The sequence below is a fragment of the Esox lucius genome, chromosome 15 (assembly GCF_011004845.1).
Source record: "Esox lucius isolate fEsoLuc1 chromosome 15, fEsoLuc1.pri, whole genome shotgun sequence".
Lineage (NCBI taxonomy): Eukaryota > Metazoa > Chordata > Actinopteri > Esociformes > Esocidae > Esox > Esox lucius.
The window spans coordinates 19944250-19963291 of record NC_047583.1 but is presented as its reverse complement, the minus strand read 5'-3'; the positions used below and the strand labels follow the sequence as shown (position 1 = coordinate 19963291).

General features: G+C 41.6%; 1 protein-coding gene across 1 annotated transcript; it reads right to left on the bottom strand.

Annotated features, from left to right (window-relative positions):
- Window positions 1-3282: 3282 nt before the first annotated feature.
- xkr5b (XK related 5b) lies at window positions 3283-18505 on the bottom strand. The gene is made up of 9 exons (XM_010878581.4): window positions 18282-18505; window positions 9928-10123; window positions 9645-9811; window positions 9349-9482; window positions 9171-9249; window positions 8606-8775; window positions 8399-8510; window positions 7598-8061; window positions 3283-4788 (listed from the first exon to the last, which is right to left on the bottom strand). Exons 1-9 carry the CDS (start codon window positions 18397-18399, stop codon window positions 4063-4065), a joined length of 2166 nt encoding a protein of 721 aa, XP_010876883.2. The 5' UTR covers window positions 18400-18505; the 3' UTR covers window positions 3283-4062.
- Window positions 18506-19042: the final 537 nt, after the last annotated feature.

Here is a 19042-nt window from a genome sequence, read left to right as displayed (position 1 = left end):
GTGGGATTGGAACCTGGCATCGCTAGAAAAGAAACAAAACATGCATTGTGGTGATGATAGTCTTTATTCAATTGTATTAATACAATCATGAAATACCATTGAATTATTCGAATAATGACATTGGATGAAGCTATCAGATGCATTACATTCGCCTGGTGTAACAATAACATTAAAAACAATAACAATTTGTTCATATTGTGAAGTACAGATATAAAACTTAGTCAAAATACAGTACAAGTCTACACATCTCATTCAGTTTACGTGGCTGAAAACAATTAAAAAGTATACATGAAACTGAAAATGGAAGCCTTCTATTCATTGTGATTAACTTTACATAGAGATAAGGTAATGAGACAGCTGATCGCAGCTGATGCTGTCTTCTACAAGGCAAGCGCTGATCATCAGTGGATCATATGTTGATTATCAAGCCGACACATAGAGAAAGCATTTGAAAGCGTGTTGCAAGAGTCCTCTAATATTAGAGGCCTATTTTATCTACTAGCATTAACTTTGCATAGCCATTCTAAAAGCTGATTAATGCAATGTGCATGTAAATGCTTTGTTTTTCACATGTATATAATATAGTTCACTGTCAGTGTCAGGCTGTAGAGAAATAAAGAATATTCAGTGGTACAATTTTTCTCAGCAATTGCTAGATCAAACCTTGCCCTTATATAAACTAGGATAAACATTTCTGAACTGATCTTGACTATCTATATATCCCTCAAGCCTAGGGTCAGTTTAGTTCTGAATACAAACAGAAGAAAAATAAACAGTAAAAATATTCTTTAAAATTATATTTTGATCTCCAAACATCAATAGCAGCACATGATCCTTCCCCTCTAGAGGCCTGAGAATATTTCATTCCTAGTCCTTTCTAGAAACAAAGGGACATTTTGTGGACTGAGGTAAGACGCTAAAACAGATATGGGGCTGGGCTGTAGGTTTAATGATCTGGAAGCACATATGTAATACTAGCAGCTTGTTTCAGGCCTTCCACACTAATAGATACATTCTTATTTGGTGCTACTTCAATACATCAGAAAATGGAAAGGGGCCCCCTTCAATGGTTCAGAAAGATCTTATGTCATCACCAGATGGTGAATACAACTCTTAGAAGTGATATCTATACTGACCAAAATGATTTAAACACTATTGAATAATCTCATACAAGTATACTGAAATGTCTGGTGGACATCTTGGGACTAAATGTAAACAAGAGTAAGCATATTTGTTAAAATGTCAAAATAATAATATAAAAATAGTTCATGTATATTATCATATATTGCTAGGGTGCATTCTGATTAAATATTACACTTGGGTAGAATCAAAATTATTGTAGCCTAATGTATATCCGAACATGTGAAGAAAACTTTTAAGGATTGTGATCATATGAAGCCATTTATCATCACATAGTTGTTTGGCTCCTTTTGAAATCATAATGATAACAAATCACCCAAATGGCCCTGATCAAAAGCTTACATACCCTTGAATGTGTGGCCTTGTTACAGACACACAAGGTGACACACACAGGTGAAAATGGCAATTAAAATGTGAATTTCCCACATCTGTGGCTTTTTAAATTGCAATTAGTGTCTGTGTATGAATAGTAAATTTGTTTGTTAGCTCTTACTGAGCAGGCTAGATACTGAGCCATGGGGAGCAGAAAAGAACTGTCAAAAGACCTGCGTAACAAGGTAATGGAATTCAGATGGAAAAGGATATAAAAAGATATCCAAAGCCTTGCAAATGCCAGGCAGATCTGTTCAATCACCTATTAAGAAGTGGAAAATTCAGGGATCTCTTGATACCAAGCCAAGGTCAGGTAGACCAAGAAAGATTTCAGCTAAAACTGCCAGAAGAATTGTTCGGGATACAAAACCCCACAGGTAACCTCTGGAAAAAGACTGTGTGGCTGTTTCAAGGAGCAAAACATTGAACAAACTTGAACAAAAATGAGCTGCATGGTCGAGTTGCCAGAAAGAAGCCTTTACTGCACCAATGCCACAAAAAAGCCCAGTTACAATATGCCCGACAACACCTTGACATGCCTCACAGCTTCTGACACACTGTAATTTGGAGTGACGAGACCAAAATAGATCTTTATAGTCCTTAATATCATCGAGCCACTCTGGGGAGATCTCAAACGTGCGGTTCATGCAAGACGACCAAAGACTTTGCATGACCTGGAGGCATTTTGCCAAGACAAATGGGCAGCTATACCACCTGCAAGAATTCAGGGCCTCATAGACAACTATTACAAAAGACTGCACGCTGTCACTGATGCTAAAGGGGGCTATACACCATAGGCGGAGTTTGACATATTCGAGCCAGGGGAGGCAAAATAATAAAAAAAAATTTTTTTTACTAAAGCAGTATATGAAATCAGATGTATTACCTACCACCATTTGTTTTGTGTTATTTAAAATAAAAAATATATTTTAAACAATGCAATTAATTATTCCACTATTCCACTTTGGAAAAAATGTAATTACTCGTTTCAGCCACCAGGGGGGAATTGCTCCCCCTGCCCCCCCCCGCAAAACTTCACGCATTCTATACACAGTATTAAGAACTAAGGGTATGCAGACTTTTGAACAGGGTTCAGTAATTTTTTTTCTTTGTTATCATGTTTTGTTTTATGATTGTGCCATTCTTATTAGGACCTACATTTGAAAATGAATCCCATACGAAATAAAAGACATGTGTTTTGCCTGCTCACTCATGTTTTCTTTACAAATGATACATATATTACTAACAGGGCTTCACATTGGCACTCGTGCACCCGCCAAATGCAGGTAGAATTTGGCTGTGGCGTGTAACGCAGTCAAACTTACTAGCCACTTTGGCGGGTGGCATTCTATATATCTACACACAGTGTTTTTCCTGCATTCAAATCTCATAGGCAACAGCCTTCCCAAAATCTCACACCGTCTGTGTGTTGGCATGGTAAAACATGATTTTGCGCCCATACATAAAATACCAACGAAACTAAAATGAGATTGTAGCGTTCATTAGCTGCACAAGTGGTCATGGACAACAGGGCAGATTTAACACTAAAGTGTGTAGCCACATTATATAAATTATTTCACAGAAGGGTGTCCGGTAGAGTGGGGTACCACCTTTGCCTAATAGTGACTGAACCAGTGAACATGACAGGCTAAGATGTAGCACACCATAGTCTGATTTTATCAAATAAAATGTAATTCCCCAACAACAAAATGGTGGTTAGTGAAAAGGTCGAGTGGCTAGTAACTTTGGAAAACCACTAGCCACAGTGGCTGGTGAGCAAAAAAGTTAATGTCAAACGCTGATTACTAATTCTCCAAGGGTATGCAAACTTCTGAGCACAACTGTCTGCTCAGTGACGTTTAACTGTGATCAAACTGAGAAACCAAACAGGTGGTTAATCACAGACATTATGTTGAATGTCACAAGGAAACCTTGAGTGTTATTAAAATCACACAGCATGAACAAGTGATATTTTCTTCTCGTGTGATGAGATCAAAGCCTAAGTGGTAAGTAACTTGCACTGTTCATTCATCAAATACTGCTCCAAGTACCGTGTCTTATGCGAGTTTGTGGTTGCATGTGGATTCATGACGTCATGCTAACCGTTTAAACTTAATATTGATGACTAGCAATAATTATTTAGTGTGAAACATGTCTGGTTAACATAGGGGCCAAGTTAGCTCAGATGTTGTAAAGAAAAACCTTTCTGGAATGATGTTGTAATAGCACTGCGGAATACAGAAACAGCCTGACACGCAGCCACCTGTCATATATTGTGTATATAATCTGTATGTAATGTGTTTTAAATCAGCTCCAGATCTCCAGATGCAGTTATATTGTAAACTATCAAATACTTTCGATCTGCTTGATTCAATTTGAAATAGGATGGAACAGTGGTACAATGGAACCAACAATATAGTCCCAAAAGTGTAAACTGCCCAATTCGCTGTACACCATTCAGACTGAATCAAAACATTTATCCGTAAGTATTTGAGAGACTTTGGCATGTATTTTATCAGGTCTGATCTTCTCACTAATTCATTACCCTGTCTAGATCAATTTCTCTCTGTGGTCTACAAACTGGACCATTTGTTTTCTAGCGTGGGTGGTGATAGCGGTGGTAGCGGTAGTGGCAGTGGTGGTTGGGCCAGGTCCTGGTTCCTCTGCCTCAGCACAGGGCTCCTGCCTAGGGGTGGAGGTGAAGAGGGGCTCCCTGATGCGGTAGGGGCTCCGGTAGGTAGAGATGGGTGATAGCTCGGAGCCCCAGCCCAAGTAGCTGCCGGTGGACGGTGAGACCACGTCGGTGCTGAAGTACAAGGGGGTGCCACAATCCGCAAGGTTAAAGTTCCGCTGGGGGCTTCCCATTCCCACCAGCAGGGACGGCGATTTTCTCTCCGGAGACGAACCGCGTCTGACATCCAGCGACCCAGCGGAAGAGGAGCCTTCGGTGTTTGAGGTGACGACATTGCTGTCAATGTGGCGGTAGTCGTGGTGCCTGGGGGAAGAGGCTGCGGGGGAGCCGAAGGCGGCACTCTGGAAGTCATCGTCATCCCGATCTTCAGAGGGAGGTGGGCTGGAATGAGGGTGGCTGGAGTCGTCTTGCGGTGTGGCGGGCTCGGAGAGGTTACCTCTGACCTCCTCCACTAGAACCTCAACCAGTGGTGACCTTACCTCATTGATAGGAGAGGGAGTTGGCAGCATATGTCTCATCTCCCCCTGCCTGACTGCCTGTCTCACCTCACTGATGATGTCTCTGGCCGGGGCTGCCTTTATCACCTGGTGGAAGACAGAAGATACTGTAAATACTCCCCCATCTCAGGAAATTAGAGTTCCCAGGAAGTAGCATGTGTGATGTGAACGGAGGAGAACATCCAAAAATAATAGGGAATTATTAACAAATCCACAACCAGTTGGTTGGAATCAGTCTGTTTTAAGTCTTTTGCTTGCTTATTTTGTATTTATATATACCCAACTTTCCAAATTTTTTCATGAGCCAATTTGCCTGGCTGTAATACTGCAGCTATACACCGCATTCCAAGCTATTATGCAAATTATATTTTACACTGATTTTCCAAAATAGTCGATTCAAATGACAGTCTGTATACGTTTCAAGTCATCAACCGTCAGGGTACAAGTCAAATTTAATTGAACCCAATGAAAAGAGTACTTTTTCCAAAAATAAAAAACTCAAAATGCACTGTTCCAGATTATCATGCACAACAGAGTTGCAAAGCATTTTCCCTCCAGCGTGTCCTAGGTCTTCCCCGGGGTCTCCTCCCGGTGGGACGGGACCGGAACACCTTCCCAGGAAGGCGTTCCGGAGGCATCCGAAACAGATGCCCAAGCCACCTCAGCTGACCCCTCTCGATGTGGAGGAGCAGCGGCTCTACTCCAAGCTCCTCCCGGGTGACTGAGCTTCGCACCCTATCTCTAAGGGATCGCCCAGCCACCCTGCGGAGAAAGCTCATTTCGGCCGCCTGTATCCGGGATCTTGTCCTTTCGGTCATGACCCAAAGCTCATGACCATAGGTGAGAGTAGGAACGTAGATTGACCGGTAAATCGAGAGCTTCGCCTTGAGGCTCAGCTCTTTCTTCACCACGACAGACAGATACATCGACCGCATTACTGCAGAAGCTGCACCGATCCGTCTGTCAATCTCCCGTTCCATCCTTCCCTCACTCGTGAACAAGATCCCTAGATACTTAAACTCCTCCACTTGAGGCAAGCACTCTCCACCAACCTGAAGTGGGCAAGCCACCCTTTTCCGACTGAGGACCATGGCCTCGGATTTGGAGGTACTGATTCTCATCCCCACCGCTTCACACTCGGCTGTGTCATATTTACTGAAATCAAAAGCTATTTCAATCAAACATCTTAACAGGGCAAGTTACATGATAACACTGGACCCCTTCTTTGATATCACCTTCACAATTCCTGCATCCATTGAACTTTTATGTAGAGTTTCTGCTTGAATGTCTTAGCAGGATGTCAGAATAGCCTCCCAGAGCTGCTGTTTTGATGCAAACTGCCTCCCACCCTCATAAATCTTTTGCTTGAGGAAGCTCCAAATGTTCTCAGTAGGGTTGAGGTCAGGGGAGGATGGGGGCCACGCCATGAGTTTCTCTCCTTTTATGCCCATAGCAGCCAATGACAGAGAGGTATTCTCTGCAGCATGAAATGGTGCATTGTCATGCATGATGATTTTTCTACAGAAGGCACGGTTCTTCTTTTTGTATCATGGAAGAAAGTAGTCAGTCAGAACATTGTAGTCAGTCAGGTCATACCTTCAGTGACCCTAAAGGGGCCTACCAGCTCTCTCCCCATGATTCCGGCCCAAAACATGACTCTGCCACCTCCTTGCAAATGCTGCAGCCTTATTGGGACATGGTCCATCAATCTGGACCATCCACCAACCATCCACTACTCCATCCATCTGGACCATCCACCATCCACTACTCTATCCATCTGGACCATTCACCAACCATCCACTACTCCATCCATCTGGACCATCCACCAACCATCCACTACTCCATCCATCTGGACCATCCACCAACCATCCACTACTCCATACATCTGGACCATCCACCAACCATCCACTACTCCATCCATCTGGACCATCCACCAACCATCCACTACTCTATCCATCTGGACCATCCACCAACCATCCACTACTCCATCCATCTGGACCATCCACCAACCATCCACTACTCCATCCATCTGGACCATCCACCAACCATCCACTACTCCATCCATCTGGACCATCCACCAACCATCCACTACTCCATCCATCTGGACCATCCACCAACCATCCACTACTCCATCCATCTGGACCATCCACCAACCATCCACTACTCCATCCATCTGGACCATCCACCAACCATCCACTACTCCATCCATCTGGACCATCCACCAACCATCCACCCACTGCAACTGTTCCTGCTTGTGAGTATTTATTAGGGGTGGCCGAATAGTAGGTTTATGCACAACTGTAAGCCTCTGGAGGATCCTACACCTTGACTCCAGAGGCACCAGCAGCTTCAAATACCTGTTTGCTGCTTTGTAATGGCAGTTTAACAGCTTCTCTCTTAATCCGATGAATTTGTCTGGCAGTAACCTTCCTCATTGTGCCTTTTTCTGCACGAACCCGTCTGTGCTCTGAATCAGCCACAAATCTCTTTAAAGTACGATGACCACGCTTAGGTTTTGGTGAAATATCTAATGTTTTCATAACTTTTCCAAGGCATTGCACTATTTGACGCTCTTCCACAGCAGAGAGATCCTTTTTCTTTCCCATATAGTTTGAAACCCGTGGCCTGCTTAATAATGTGGAACATCCTTCTTAAGCAGTGTGCTTTTAATTGGGCTCACCTGGCAAACTAATGATCACAGGTGTCTGAGATTGATTTCAGTGATCCAAAGAGGCCGGAGACACAATACCAACCATGACCACTGCTCCACCCTGGAGCAGACAACTCTTTGACCACATGAGAACCACATACCTAAGTGAAGAGCTCTGCACTTTCCAAAGTGACACGGCAGTTTCACCTAGAAGGGGAACAAATGGAATCTGAGTACTTATCTCACCTCCACTCCCTGTCTGCCCTGGGGAACGTTGGGAGAAGGTTGAAGAACTTTAGCAGATGGTTGTGGAGCATTGGAGGAAGGTTGTGGAACACTGGGAGGTTCTGGAACACTGAGAGAACGTTGTAGAATGTCCGGGGACCGTGGTATCTCCTCTTCCCGCAGCCCCAGCAGCCTGGCCAATCCCCCTTCACCATAGGCGTTGCATATTCTACCCAAATTACCCGTCTTCAAAGCTAAGCGAATCAGCAGCCAATGGTGGTGTTTCCAACCTTGCCACTGGGTAGGGAGATCCAACAGAGTCCCGCCCCCCATAAGTTGACTGTGGCGGTTGCTCTTCTCCTCCAAGGACAGAGCAGATCCCCGGTCTGTACAAGCTCCACTCATTCCATGGTGACGTATGCTCTGGAAAATCTCAAAGGACTTTGGATGGAGGAACCGGTAATAAAGAACTAAAGCTATCACACCTGCAAAAAACAGACGGACGGGTCAGTGATTGTGTGTGTATCTGTGTGTTTCTTTTACAATCTTAATGAGGACTAAGTAACTGAATACTAAAACAAAGAAAATCATGCAAAATGAGGACATTTGGCTTGGGGTTAGTTTTTAATGGTTCTATATTGATTCTCCTCCTTTTGATAGTAAAACCTACCTCGACGTGTGTGTTTGTTTTTTCTTGTTTAGATTTATTGTATTGTATATTTTTTTGGTCCCAAAAAACTCTTAACATGTGTAGTAAAAGAAACCGGTGCATGTATGTTTGTATATGTGTAGGTGTCAATGTTTTTGTGTGTGTGTGTGTACCAATAAGGAAGCTACAGAACACAGCGGCAGGGATTCCCATGCTATCCCATGTTGCAACACTGAAGAAGTCGGAACCTGTCAGCAAAAGGAGAGCGTTCTCTATAAACATGGCCTGTGGGATGGAGCAGAGCGTTACACACACATACTTATACACAAAAACCGACGGACTACAGGAGGAAGATGAGAGACAGTTAAACACACACGCACAAGATAGAAGCCGGTCATGCGGCATCTGGAGGGGCCGTCCTTGACGTTGAGGAAGAGGAAGATGTGAAGAAATCCTAGCACCAGGTTGAACAGGTGCCAGCGTACTGGCGTTCTGATGATGTCACTCTGCTGAGAAACCAACCAGAACGTAGCACCCAACCAGTGAAGACCTGAGAAACACAGCAGCAGACAAAAAATCACAGAATATTCACAAATACACTAACAGTCACACACACACATGTATTTCTCCTTGTGGGGACCAGAAAAAAGTCCAGGGTCCCTAACCCTAAAGTCAACCGTGACCCAAATTCTAACCATTACCCAAACCTAACCAAAACCTCACCAACCTAACATTTATGCCTAAACTTATCCTAGCCCTAATGACTAACCCCAATTCTGACATGAACCCCTATTGCAAGTTTTCACCGAAACCCTTATGCCGGGAATTCACTTTTTCAAATGTGAGGACCAGCAAAAGTTTCAAATATGGGCATCATTTTCATCTTTTGGTATCCTGGGGAGGACATTTGGCCTATGTTCATCTGTACAATGAAAACACACTCACCAATAACTCCAAGAACCCACTGACGGAAGAGGCGCGTGAACAGTGCAAGCGTGGCGAGACGAGCCCCCAACATACTGACCTAAAGACATTAAAGTAGGCCAGTTAGCTTCCCACACTCACAAACATAACAACACACACACACACGAAAACACCCATATAGCCCAGCCAACCCCCCTACCCTCCAAAGGAGTCTACAGGCAAGAGCGGCAGGAGTCATGGGAAGATGTCCCGGTCTGATCAGGAAACAAGCCCTCGCATACAACACTAAGGCCCAGGCCAGCGACAGCAGGCACACGGCAAAACACACTGACACTGGAGGGAGGGAGAGGGAGAGAAATATGATAACAATGTAGGTGGATAGTGTCAAACACACACACACACACACACACATCTGCAATTTGCAGTAGCTAATGGGGATCTCCATTAATTAAATAGAGAAAAGACTAAACACACACACACAAACACATCTAGTACCTGGTGATTTCAGTCCTACATCGGTACAGATGAGGACGTATGTCTGCAGGACAGTCTGTGGCAGGGTGACCACCAGCGCCTCCAACAGGCGGAGAGCTGAAACATCAGCCTGCTGCATAATCTCAATACACTGATCTTCTCCTGTGGACGTCATAGTCTCCCATAGCCTGGACCAAGCACACACACAGTTAAAGAGAGAAAGACACTTCAACGCAAAGTTCAGCTTAGTGTTCGTGAATTATCGCTGACCTGTAACCCTGACCCGAAAGAGGTAGTATGTTACCTTCTAAATATGCCCAGATGCAGGATGTGAGTCCATTTGAGGTCTTTGCTGCGTATGCGTCCATCCTCCTGGTACCACAGCCAACTAAGCAACTGGGGGCCCCACCCAGGGAGGAGGAACAAGGCCGTAAGCCCCGCCCAATGGCCATAGCAGTAGTTGTGCCCCACCCACAGGTAATAGACAAAACAGTAGATAACTGTGGACACGCAAAGACACAGAGATAGATGATCATAGACAATGATAAACCTACACACAGAGACACTTTTTGGTAGTTTTGATTGTACGTGGTATAAATGTACAAATGTGAAAACAGTGGGAATCTCAACGATAATCAAAACATTGAGATGTTGGGACTGAAAAGGATTTGAATCTAAACAAACAACAGATCTGATATATTGATCATGAAAGATTTTACATGCAGATCTGAGAAATCATTTTGTAATGACATGGAAATTCTGCAACTTGGGCATAGATCCCACTTCCACAAGGAACAAATTTACCTCAGGTTCTCCATTATGGTTTTTGGGAAAAATACATAAAAATGCTACTTCATTGACACTTAATAATTTATCTGAACGCAAATATATTTGATACAGTAATGGACCTAGATGTCTCAATATAATATTTTTCAGAATAATATCTAAGGCAGCATTCACATCAGTTTGGCCTGTGAAATCAATACAAAATAATTGGTAGATAGATAGATAGATGGATACATGCATGCCAACATTTGGTGCACCTGTCAAAAACACTGTCAATACTCAACAAATGCAAGAAGATTAATAATGACCAGACAGTGGCACAATGCCATTGTTTCTAACGACAGTATCAGAAGACTGTTGTCAGTAATTGGCACTGCATCATTTGACTCAGTCCCAAACACATTTGTAGGACACTAATGGAATGCTTTTTCTTGGTCCTGGACATGTCCTAGCAACTGATATTTTCTAGCAGAGTAGTAAAATGAGATTTCCTGAGACCTTCCTAAAACAATTCTGATCAACCTAAGGGATGTTCTGAGAACTTAACGGGAACAAGAAAAATGTATTTTAAACTAACAGAAAACATTAATAATTTTTTCATTTAGTTTAATGATGTCTTTTGCACAGTAATATGAACAATGACACAGTTTACTGTTTGTTAGGTTTCCAACCACTGTAACCTTTTCAAACCAACTTACCATATCCATCAACTAATAAAACACTGTTGTTTAAGGTCTCTGATTTTCAAGAGACATTGGCTACTCTCAACGGGTGCATACTTAACAAAAGTAACCACAATACGAAAAGGCTGATTTATTACACAATATATGCTTTAACATTATTACCTCAAGCAACAGCGTTGTTAGCTGTCTTGCCAAGGATTTACTCAAAGACTGTTTGCCAATTTCATGTTGATTCAATGTGTCTCTTAAAATTTGACACATACTGTTAGGTAGGGAAATAATTGGACACTGACAAGTTTAGTTATTTTGGCTGTTTACCAAAACATATTCAAGTTGCAGTTAAATAATGAATATGGCCTCACAGTGCAGTCTCTCAGCTTTAATTTGAGGGTATTCACATCCAAATTGGAGGAAGGGTTTAGAAATTACAGCTCTTCAAAATTGTAGCCCCCTCTTTTTCAAGGGACCAAAACTAATTGGACAATAAACTCAAAAGCTGTTTCATGGACAGGTGTGGGCTACTCTGTTGCTATTTCTTCATCAGTTAAGCAGATGGAAGGTCTGGAGTTGATTCTAGGTGTGGCATTTGCATTTGGAAGCTGTTGCTGTGAACCCACAACATGCGGTCAAAGGAGCTCTCAATGCAAGTGCAACAGGCCATCCTTAGGCTGCAGAAAAATATCTACCAGAGAGATAGCAAGAACATGCAAAAAAACAAGACAGACTGAAACTAAGATCAACCTGTCCCAAATGATGAGAAGAAAAAGTATGGAGAGGTCTTGGAACAGCTCATGATCCCAAGCATACCACATCATCTGTAAAACACAGTGGAGGCAGTGTGATGGCATGGCCATGCATGGCTTCCAATGGCACTGGGTCACTTGTATTTATTGATGATGTAACAGAAGACAAAAGCAGCCGGATGAATTCTGTGTATAGGGAGATATTGTCTGCTCAGATTCAGCCAATTCAGTGAAGTTGATTGGACGGTGCTTCACTTTACAGATGGACAATGACCCAAAACATGCTGCGAAAGCAACACAGGAGTTTTTTAAGGCAAAGAAGTGGAATATTCTGCAATGGCCAACTCAATCATCTGATCTCAACCCGATTGAGCATGCATTTCACTTACTGAAGACAAAACGTAACCCTGAGAGACCCACAAACAAACAACTGAAGACAGGTGCAGTAAAGGCCTGGCAAAGCATCACAAAGGAGGAAAGCCAGCATTTGGTGATGTCCATGCATTCCAGACTTCAAGAAGTAATTGCCTGCAAAGGATTCTTGACAAAGTATTAAAAATGAACATTTTATTTAAGATTCTGTTAATTTGTCCAATTACATTTGTGCCCCTGAAATAGGGGACTATATATGAACATAAATCATTCATACGATTTTTTTGTTCAACCCCTTGAATTAAAGCTGAAAGTCTGCATTTCAATTGCATCTCTGTTGTTTCATTTCAAGTCCATTGTGGTGGCGTGCAAAGCTAAAATTATGAATATTGTGTCAGCATCCAAATATATCCGGACCTAACTGTACATATCTCTGGTGCCCTTGAGCTAGGCACTAAACCTTCATTGCTCCTGTAAGTTGCTCTGGATAGTTTGCGAAATTATAAAATGTAAAATGCTGGATGGCAAACCCTCAAGCTATCTAATTTCCAGAGTGGCATAGACTGTACCAGAAAACCATACTGAAATGGTAAGAATGAAATCCACATTTATAAACAACTATTATAGATGGTTGTAATCTAAAAGTTTGTCTTTGGTTATCTTGCTCCTTGTCTACAGTATCTATGTAGCTAGATTATCCCCCAGTCATTTGTATGAATCAGCTTTCTAGCTTTATCTTAGCTCATTAACTAGCTAACATAGAGTCTTGTGATAAAGTAAGTACAACCTCTGGGAAGTAATTTTTTCTGTACATATTTGGACATAATATGAATATGAAATCTTCACTTTAACACTACTGATAAAGGTAAATTAATTTAACAAATCAAAATGAAAGATTGTACTTTCCAATCATTTGTTAATCAAAAATCAACAGAAATGCAATTTCATAGTGCAGAAAATTAAAAAGTAAGTACACCACAAGCTTTAATAGCTTAGCCGTTTCTTGTAATTGTGTCTCTTGTAGTGGCTGGGTGGAATTTCTGCGTACTTTTATTACAGTACTTTTCACAATGTGTCAAGTTTGAGGGCTTTCTTGGATATACAGCCTGCTTCAAGTCCTCACACAGCATTTTGATAGTAATGAGTTCTGCACTTTGGCTTGGCCATTCCATTATCCTGAATTTATTATTGTTGAGACATTTTGTAGAATGCTTCTGTGTTTTGAATCATTATCCTGTTGCAAGATCCATGTTCAGTTGGGCTTTTTGACAGATGGCCTCACATTTTTTCAAGAACTCTCTGGTGCAATATGGAATTCATGGTTGACTCAATAATGGCAAGTTTGCCAGGCCCTGAGGCAGAAAAGTCCAAAACCATTATGCTACTGCCTCCATGCTTTAAAGTTCGTAAGAGGTTCTTTCGTTTTCGTCAAACATGGCGTCTGGCATTGGGTCAATCAACTTCACCTTTGACTCATCAGTCCAGTGGACATTGTTCCAGTAGTTTTGGTCTTTTCCCAGGTGTTGTCTAGCAAACATCAGTTTTGTCTATTTTGAAAGGTGAGACGTATTCCTTCCTGATCTCTCATGTAAGCCAGGTTTGTGCAGTCTCTTTCTGACAGTTGATTCATACATTCTGACATTGGTTGTGGCTATAGATGTGGCCTATAGATCCATTGATGTTTTTAGAGACTTCTATTTGTAGATGATCTGCCATCGAGTTGAATAATGTGCTTCAAATTGCTTGTAAATTGCTTTGTAGCTCCTCCCAGACTCAAGGGGATAAATAATCTTTCTTCTGAGGACGCTGGATAGGTATGGGTAACACGAAGTGTGCCTTGCATTGACATCAGATGTAAAAAGCTTAATATCAATAGAAATTGCCCTGTTTTCAGTAAAGGGTGTTGGAATACTATCATTATCAGAGTTTTTTGAGAACCATACTTACTACCCCAAGTAAAATATCTGACATCAGGGAATTTCTCCCTGCAAATGTCCACCAATCTAAACCATGTCTCCATTGAAGTTATTTTTCAGACTACTTCAGCAGAACTGTGAGAGCCATGAGACTGACATATGGCAGTGCCCCACTGCAACCTCAAAAGTGATGTATCATAAATAGAAGAATGAGATTCTTACATAAAAAGACATTTGAAATGTATAAACAAATTAAGGCTTTTCATTTTACATTGAGTCTTATCCCCATGGCATTAAGTGACACTAAAGATAAAGACAAAGAACAATGAAGAGAAACAGAAGTAATTAGCAATCCAGTTTGGGTAAAGGATTGGTGGTTCAGAAAAACAGTGGAAACTGAGCTGTACCATAACAAAGACGTTGAATTCAACTGAAAATAATTCTCAATCTCAGTACTTTTTGTGTCTTGAGTTGCCACAGTAATATTAAAATATTTGAAGGCTTTCAAAAATGTTATTATTGTATATGCATAGAATGGCCCCTCAAGATGAAAGAATGTATGCATTATTACGAATGCATAGTATGTCCATAACATCACTAAAATCACACGCAAAAATTGGCAGATTAATTCCAAGCACACTACTAATCTGTGGCTACTTAATATGAAGTCAGATGTCCTATCAATGTTCAATCGATCACGTAGGCAGAATAATGTCCCCCTCGTGTGTGCATTCATTTAAATCCGGATACCAATCCCAGCATCGCCTGGAGGATTTTTCAACATTTATTAAAGTCTTAAACGTAGCACGGTTGTATGGAGAATGCTCCGGTTAAATAGATAATTGTTGCTATCAAATATATGTTCATCTAATCTATGAAATTCATTCACAATCGTAAATAATAACTTAAGCTATTAATTTAACATTAATAAAACATGTAGTTAATATCAGAAAGGTTAGTATACTATTTTGCTTTGCATTTGAAATTTGACAGTATCATTGCAAGGAGTATTAATTCCTTCCTTAGTATTAACAACACTAACCCTGGCTTTTGCGGTTAAGCCACTTTCCCTACATCTACATTCGGATCCCGTCGCCCTTGGAAAAGTCTTCTCTAAATTGACAACTGTGGACGTTCTTTGCTGCCTTCCACACTGCATCCCTGTCAATCCTCAATGTAATGGCGCTTTTCCACTGCATGGTACCGGCTCGACTCTACTCGCCTTGCCTCTACTCACTTTAGAAGCCTCTAGGCCTGGAGTCTGACGTATCTTTCCAAAACGCCAACCGGACTCCATAACATCAGCGAGTTTGTCTCTCATCTGGTAGGGCAGCTTGGCAGACCTGGATGGTGTCTTATCGCAAATTTCTTTTGCAGCATCAGGCACAGATACATTTATTAGGCTACTTAAAATCACGTACGGGCCTGGCAAAAACCAATTTCACTTCCCAAAGGTGTATAATCTCTACGGACTCTACCTACTATCCAATTGTTTGAATGTGTTCCTCGCTATTAACGAAGTTGTTAAAAATATATACAGCTCTGGAAAAGATTAAGAGATCACTGCAAAACTATCAGTTTCTCTGATTTTACTAGGTATGTGTTTGAGTAAAACAAACATATTTGATTTTTTCTAAGCCACACAGCCAGGTCAATCAAGATTTGGATGGAGGACCACCAGAATTCCAAATAAAAATATTGGCTTTTAGAGTATTTGTAAAAAACTACTGGTCAAAATAACCAAAAAAAAGGTGCATTGTTTTCAGACCTCAAATAATATTATTTTTTTAACAACAAAATACTAATGTTTTAACTGAGAGTTTGTTGGAATAACCCTGTCTTTCAATCACATCTTTAATGCGTCTTGGCATGCTCTCCACCAGACTGTCTCATTGCTGTTGGGTTACTTTATGCCACTCCTGGCACAACAATTCAAGTAGCTTGTTTTATGGCTTGTGACCATCAATCTTCCTCTTGATCAAATTCCAGAGGTTTTCAATGGGGTTCAAGTCTGGAGATTGGGCTGGATATGACAGGGTCTTGATCTGGTGGTCCTCCATCCACATCTTGATTGACCTGGCTGTGTGGCTTGGAGCATCGTCCTGCTGGAAAAAACAGTTGGGGATCACTGTCAGAGCAGAAGGAAGCAGGTGGTCTTCTAGGATAACCTTGTACTTGGCTTGATTCATGTGTCCTTCACAAAGACAAATATGCCCGATTCCAGCCTTGCAGAAGCATCCCCAGATCATCACCAATCCTCCACCAAATTTCATAGTGGGTGCGAGACACTGTGGCTTGTAGGCCTCTCCAGGTCTCCATCTAACCATTAGACGACCAGGTGTTGGGCAAAGCTGAAAATGTGACTGGTCAGAGAAGATGACCTTACTCCATTCCTCTACAGTCCAGTCCTTATGATGTTTTGCAAACTCCAGCCTGGCTCTTCTTTGTTTCTCATTGATGAAGGGCTTTTTTCTAGCTTTTCACGACATCAGCCCTGCCCCTAAGAGCCTATTTCGAACCGTCCTTGCTGTGCACTTCACCCCAGCTGCTGTTTGCCATTCTTTTTGTAGGTCACTTGATGTCATCCTACAGTTGATGAGTGTAATTCAAATGAGTTGACGGTCATCTCGGGCAGTGGACAGTTGTATTCACCTTCCGCTAGTCTGTAGCTTTGTTGTCCCCAATGTCTGTTGCTTGACCTTGTTCTTATCAACCTGACGCTCACTGTATCCCTCTGCCAGTAAAGCCAGAATTGAACCCTTCTTTTCTTCACTCAAAGCTTTTCTTTTAAATTATTTTGTAATGCTGAATAGTTATTTATTTTAAATTTAAATTACCTTTGAATAAAAAAAAACTTGCACTATTTTTGCCATCCAGCTGGTCCTATTGCAAGAGGATACTGATGACCACAGCACAGATAGTGATGACTTTTACTCGTTAAATTAGATTTGGTTCAGGCAAATACCTAATTAGTACCTCATTAAGTAAAATGAGGTGTGCCTGTGTTGGAATTTAACAGACACTGAAATGGAAAGGCTGCCATACATGTAGAGATATTTTTAGTTGCGGGTCTAGGGTACTTTGAGATGCCTCCACGAATTTCAAATGCAGAACTATTAAGAACAAAACAATTTAGATTTACTTCGAAGACATATCAAGGCCTAAGTATGTAACTTTTGCACTGATACATGGTTACGCTGAATCTTTAAATAGCCTACTTGTAGGTGTGTTGAACGTGTTATAATATGTAGCTTACAATATAATTAAAGGACCTTTAAGAAAAACTAGTCAAATACTAAAACATAATAGGGGTTTCCAGTTTTCGCCATTTACACAGGCAACCTTAAAATCTTAATTTTTTCGTAAATAAACTTCTAATACATTTACGATCTAACTTGTATTTCTCAAATTAATTCACTTTTTACAAAAATGTCAGCCTCGTATACCAAGATATGTATTTAATATATAAGTGTATGTTTAATTCATTTCTTAGTTATTATTAGTTCCAAGACCATCATAGGCAGTTATCTTGTGCAGTTTCAGCAGTGTGAATGTGGGTGTGGGCTCAACCTCCACACCACCATAAGAGAGCCGCAGGGCCAGGTCTATTGCTGCTGTCTCAGTTTCTCCTAATAGGCTACAAGATGCACGCGCCTTATGTCTGGGAGTGCTACGGAAAAGCGCTCTCAACCTACATATCAGCGTCTCCTCTCTCCTCCCCCGCCCATATTTTTCTTTCCCCTGTCCAAATAACAAGAACCATCTGCTGGACAAACGACAGGGCATGATAGTGGAGTAGCCGCCAAATCCTCTCCCCATTCATGGCAGCCAGAAAAAGGCGCTAGAATATGAGAGGGAATGCGACACTTTTTGATTAGCCCAACCTCATAGCTCCAAATGTGCTGCTGCACAGAAATGCGGTGCAGCACGATTTCATGACACCTGGGGAAATATTGATCAACACTGATGCACGAACCTAAAGCTTATTCTAGGCACCTCCGCATGCAAATTAAAACCTAAATAAGGAATAGGCCATGAATTACATAACATGCAGCATTCCCTGGCATAAAAACGTTGTCTAGGTGAGAACGAGCAGGCCTTTCCATCAAAGGAGGGGTGTGTTTCGCTCCATGTCGGTAACAGCAATGCTAAACTTACGCGCAGTCCGCTCAGCCACAATGAGAAATGCAGTAAATGCGAAAACGCAAACTTGGCAGCAGGCCACGCACGAGCCTCCTCGGCTGGCCATGTCCCTGGATGTGGTGTATTGTCTCATCACGGTGTCTAATCTTTATCTGTTAGGTTGCTATTGTGATGACTCCCATGAAGCATAGTCTGGTCCGGTCCAAGTTAGGGTACCCCCGCACTCCACTCCTAACGGTTGTCCTTTGACGATTGCTCCTGACGTCACGACCCGCGCATTAAAGTCATAGTCTGTGATTTCAGTAATATCAAGTACAATTCTGAATCTGACATTTTGTAATGGACAGTTAAAAACATTATGCTCTTGTGTTAGTTCGTTAATAGCCTCTATACACTCCTGATTGTAACAAAAAATCTATAATAATATTACCAAATATTTATATAAAATGCTTTTTCACTCTCTAAGTCATTATGGACAAGAGCGTCTGCTAAATTATATGTTCCGTTTACCCATCGCTTTAAGGATTTAAGTTATGTAGGCCCTCTCATTATTAAGTCATTCCTTGACTATATATGCCTATATAGAGATAATGTGCTATTCATGGATCAGATTGGTAAATTATCAGTGCAGAATGCAGATTCAGTGAACGAGGAATGGAGAACAACCTTTTTAAACAGGTTTTGGAAGGTTGAAAAAAAATAGTGTAGGACATTTCTGTTAACAGCAGATGGCGGTATAAGCTTACAGACCAGGACAACAGATCAGAACAGGCAAG